The sequence below is a fragment of the Protopterus annectens genome, chromosome 4.part0 (assembly GCF_019279795.1).
Source record: "Protopterus annectens isolate FY-2018-M chromosome 4.part0, PAN1.0, whole genome shotgun sequence".
Taxonomy (NCBI): domain Eukaryota; kingdom Metazoa; phylum Chordata; order Ceratodontiformes; family Protopteridae; genus Protopterus; species Protopterus annectens.
The window spans coordinates 727,457,311-727,462,631 of NC_056733.1; the positions used below are offsets into that span (position 1 = coordinate 727,457,311).

Here is a 5,321-nt window from a genome sequence, read left to right on the forward strand (position 1 = left end):
GACTTAAATAGTTACAGTTGATGCAGTATATATATATTTACATTGTCAACTCTTCAGCCTGTGTTTCACATGTTTCATTTTATCGATTGCACAGTATATCAATTTTTGCTATAGTTGACACCTGTTAACTTGACCATAGCATATAAGTGGTGTTTTCCCTTTGGTCACAGTTGTGTGACTTGATATTAGTATATATAAGTAATGAATGTCAAGGGTGGGGGGACACAGAGTCCCTTGATCCAGTTTTGTTGTGTGTGTGCACTGGCAGACAAACAATCGAGGTGATACAAGCTGATTTTTTTAGTGTGCAGTTTGCTTGGAAATGAAAGTTAGTTTTGCATACCTCTCAACTACACAAATTTTCGCAAACTGTCCAGATTTTTGCCTCTTATTTTTGGTCTGTTTTTCATAAAATTGGGGTTTTCCAGCAAATTATTGGCAAGTCATTAAATACTGAAGATAGAAAATAATGACAAACATTTGAGTTTCAGACTTCATACCCATCCAAAAATTCATGCTAATGGAAAAAAATCTATTATTCTATCAATTTTCTAAGTTTATAAGTGCAATATTTAAAAGATTGTCCCTATTTTTAGGCCTTTGCCCCTCACCCATTATTTATGGCTTTGTCCAGATTTTTTGATTTAAGAGGTTGACAGGTATGTTCCTTTGGTGGTATTTTACTTTGATTTTGTAGCAGTATAGTTTGGGAGAGTGAAACAGAAGTGTTGTGGGGTTGTTGGGGATAGTTAATGTATGTTACATTTTGATAGGCTGTGCTTAGGTAAACTGGACTTTTGAACTTTCATGTAGTCATTTTTTTGTTTATTTTTTGTTTATTTGTTTATTTATTTTGGTTTTGTGCTTGTCAATAAGCATTTGGGATTATATGAAGAATTTCCATGGCCAGTTTACAGGACTTGTTACTAGCCCAGTTATTGAACTCTTCCTGAATAAACCAAGGAGGGGATTCATGCTTTAGTTTGTTGAGGAAGTCTGTGAGCTGCTGGAGAGATGCTCCCTGACATTTGGCTGGATGGTAAAGAAGAAGAAGAAATGTGCAATTCACTCTTGCCACAATGACATGCTCAACAGTGCTGGTGATGCCAAGATCCACCTGGTTCTGATCAAGGCATGAATTAAATCAGATGTCCAGTTTGCCAATGACATTGTTGTCATTTTATGGGGGCTTTCAATAAAATGGAGATGTGGATGAACAAAAGCCACAACATTTGTCCCTCTAATTCCCTTAACAAGTTCTGCATGATAAATGCCACATGAGCTGTAAAGAGCAAACCCATTACAATGCCTGCCTTGTTCTGAACTGATCCGGCTTTATCAGCACAACCTGGTAAATGTCAGAGAAGGTGAGATCCTGCTTAAATCTCTAGGGCAAAGATTAGTAACACTAATTCTCACACACACACACACACACACACACACACACACACACACACACACACACACACACATATATACATGCTGCCTAGGGAAGAGATTTGTAACACTAATTCCTACATGTTCACCTAGCCTGGTGAATATACACACACACACAACCCATAGGCTGCTATAAATTAGAGACTGAGGGGTCAACCATATTCAAACTTCAAGGGAAGACAGGAAGCAGGACATCCAACCACAAAAGGTCCTCAAACTATTAAAAAATATAAATATATATATATCAAACCACCACTGTATCAGATGAACAAATAGTTCCCTAAAGCTTTAAAATGAAGGAAAGACAAAAAATTATAACAATAAAAGGACCAGGCAAGTTAACAATCTTCAAACATCTAAAACAGAAAACAACTAACACAGTACTCATGTAAAATCAGTATAAACTTGGCAACAGAACAATTTACCTGAAAAAGATCTCACTAACAATACTGAGGACACATATTAGGAAGTATTCTATAGAGTACAGCTGTTAACAAAGGTTACTCATACAATCAAAAAAAAAAATACAAGCTGACGAAATCAAAAGTCCAGATAAAACTAAACCAGCAGTGTACTATGAAGTTGTTAAAACTTGATAACACAGTTACAACCCATATCATGCAATTTAATGGATACTCTAACTTCATTCATCTAGTCTAAATACCCAAATGTTCCATAGTAGTGTCTGGGTAAGGACACAAAGAAGGAAAATTAAGGTGAAAAGATTTGTGCCCTATAGCCCCAGCACAGGGGCAGCTCATTAACAGTCAAAGTGTTGTTTCTGTGTGCCAACAGCCAAACTTAAGAACACTGCAGCTACACCCTTCAGTTTTTTAGATATTTTTGCTGAGTGTTAATCACAGAAATGCTGCTTAATTCATGCACAATACTACAACATATTTTTTAGTATTTTAAATCACTTCTAAAACAAACAGCTGCTAAAGTAACTCACATTGAGAGGGTATAGTTTTTGCTGAATGCTTGTTACAGTCCCAAATATTTTTTTAATCTGTGCAATGTTGCACTTTTAATGATTACATTTAAATATTTGCCTTTGGATTATCATTGGATATTTTCTAAGCTTTTGTCTATCAGATATAAACCAATAGCAGCTGCCCAGATAGGCCAACTGTCGTCACAAACACCAAAAGCTTTCAGCAAGTCACCACAAACAGGACATACAAAGAAACCAAAGATTCACCTGCAGCAGCAACAGCAAACAGACTCCAGCTGGAAAATCAAAGAAATCTGAACAAAACCCCAAAACATCCAGGAAATCTGAAAAAGGCATCACCTTCAACTATATTAAACAGCAGTTCAAAAGGAAAATACTGCAATAATAAAAAAACAGTAACTTAGTTGATCTGCCAACAACTAAGTCTTCAACAGCTGTGGGAAATAATACTTCTAAAAAGTTCAAGGAACAGAAACTATTTGTGTTTGCCAACCAAAATAACCTACAGTAAAGGCAAAAATAAAATATAAAAAAAAATAGATTTGCTATTTATTATTTTAAATTGTACAATATCCACATCCTATACAACTTAGGCTGTTTAAAATGCATAGTTCCAGCAGTGCCAGCCAACTACCACCAAATTTGCTACACATTTCAAATTGTCAAAAAAACAGTTTCAGTAATACCTTCTCTTTGTTCTATGAATTAATATTTCTCCATGTTTCCACTGTGCAGTCTATTTTGTGACATCACACTGCATCCCCTTGTTCTAGTGCAGGCTATACTGTACAGCAAGTCTGTTTCTAGCTGCAGATCATTCATTTGTAATAGCAAAAACAAGTTAAAATTGTTAGCCATGGCTGAAATGATGGGCAAGCACCCCCACTCCCCCTGTGTAAAAGGTGAAGCTCCCTGCACCCCATTTTACTTAATACAGCAAATTCCAATGTTCCAGACCCTGAGGGTAAACTTTGCAGTCTGTGTTAATCTGTGGGTCTGCAGAGATGTACTGACTTAAGTATACAAATCCACTCATGCATCTCTTTTTGGAAAAATGATAATTTGCATTCTATCACTCTTAGTTGTAGACCATTTCAGAGCCTCACAGCAATCAGAGGAGGTAATAGAAGGCAACCTATCTGGTGGTCCTTTATGATAAGAATGTATTGGAAAGTAATTTACTTGGACTTTGTAATGTCAGTAAATATTGGAAAGAACATCTAAAAGCTGAAGAAAAGAAAAAAAAATTAATAATGCTTGGAGGAGGAAGGTCATTGTATTACATCAAGTTTTGTAATCGTGGTTGAGCATTCGTAATGGAAAAGGCTCTACTACTGTTTTTCACAAAAAAAACATGTTTTTAGTGTGTTATATAGAGAGGTATGAAGACACTAGGACAGGCAAGTGAGAATATTTACAGAAAGGATACCCTGGGGAGAAGACAGAAACGATGAGAGAGGCATGCAGAAGGAAAGGAGTAGAAAGGAGAGGAAGTGTGAGAGATGCAAAGGGAAGGGGTAAGTAGGAGGAATGAGAGGCAGTAAGTAAGGGGATGACAAAACAAGATAAGGAAGGATGAAATAGTGATAAAGGGGTGTTTTAATGTTAATATTTAGCAGTGTTAATATGTCACAGCTCCACAGTTAGAACGATTTTATGCTGCTCCTTATAAGAAAAGACTATGAGTGGGATAAAGCATCATGACTGATGGAAAGATTTGAATAAAGGGTGGGGCTGAATATTATAAGCAATATTAAGGAAATAGCAGGGCATTAATAAGAGACAGTAATTCATTCATTTCCTCCAAAGATCTGACGCTTTCACAATAAACCAGATAACTACATTGTCAAGATGTCCAGTTGGATTTCTGTTATTACTGTGGTTATAACCTGCTGGCAATGTAAAGGGATTTAATAATTGTATTTAATTTTTTTTTCTCCAGTTTGTTTCAAAGACTGTCAGCTATATTTAATCTAATTGTTTTGGCTGTAACATTTGAGATAAATTGTTTCACAGACATGTACAGTTTAAATCTGATCTATCTGTGAAGTTATTTTTTTTTCATTAAAATATTTTTTCATCAGGTGGCATCTATAATGAACTTTATATATGAATGAAACTTGATGGTTGTTTAACATATACATTTTTACACACCCACACCAACCTCACATGTACATCTGTTTATTATTATTACAGCGTTGTTTATTAAGGACACATGTCTTTTATTGACCTAAACACTTTGAATTTTTCAGGTTGCAGGTGTCAAGAAAGCTTAAATCAGCCTTCATCACTGACTGTGTCTCTGGGACAGAAGGCTGAAATCACATGTACAGGCAGTGTCAGTAGCAGCTGGCTTGCTTGGTACCAGCAGAAGCCTGGGAAATCCCCTCAGTACCTGGGGGCTGACAGCAGCAGAGCCTCAGGAATCCCAGATCGTTTCTCTCTGACCAAAGATACCTCTGCCAAAATCGCTAAATTAACCATCTCTGGTGTTCAGGCAGAGGATGATGCTGATTATTACTGTGGTACATATTACTGGAGTGGTTCTACTTACACATGCACAGTGATACAGAAACACCAAGAGATAAACAAAAACCCTCTGCTTCAGTGGCTCAGCTTCAGAGCTGAATTCCTTAGAGAGCCTGATCACTGATGCACAGCAACACTTAGCTGAGCTCTGAGTGTAAACACAAAGCTGTATAACCTGCTCATTATAAAATGCCTGCTTGGTTTGTCTTTATGATCAGAGTTTGTATCTGAGGTACAGTCTCTCCATGTCTTGTTGTCTAGAATTATTCTAAATAATCAGACCCCAATTCAGTCAGGGATCTGAGAAAGAGTAGTTATTACAGTTTCTCTATTTATATGGCTTTCTTCAGTGAGTTTGATGAATGCTGTTTCATTTGTTTTCAACACCTGCATTGTTTTA

At 36.5% G+C, this 5,321-nt stretch overlaps 1 gene segment (V, D, J or C); it reads left to right on the forward strand.

Moving 5' to 3' along the window:
* Positions 1–4,202: 4,202 nt before the first annotated feature.
* On the forward strand, positions 4,203–5,045 carry LOC122800318. The segment is given in 2 exon segments: positions 4,203–4,292; positions 4,645–5,045. Coding segments are annotated over 2 exon segments (450 nt in total).
* The last annotated feature ends 276 nt before the right edge of the window (positions 5,046–5,321 follow it).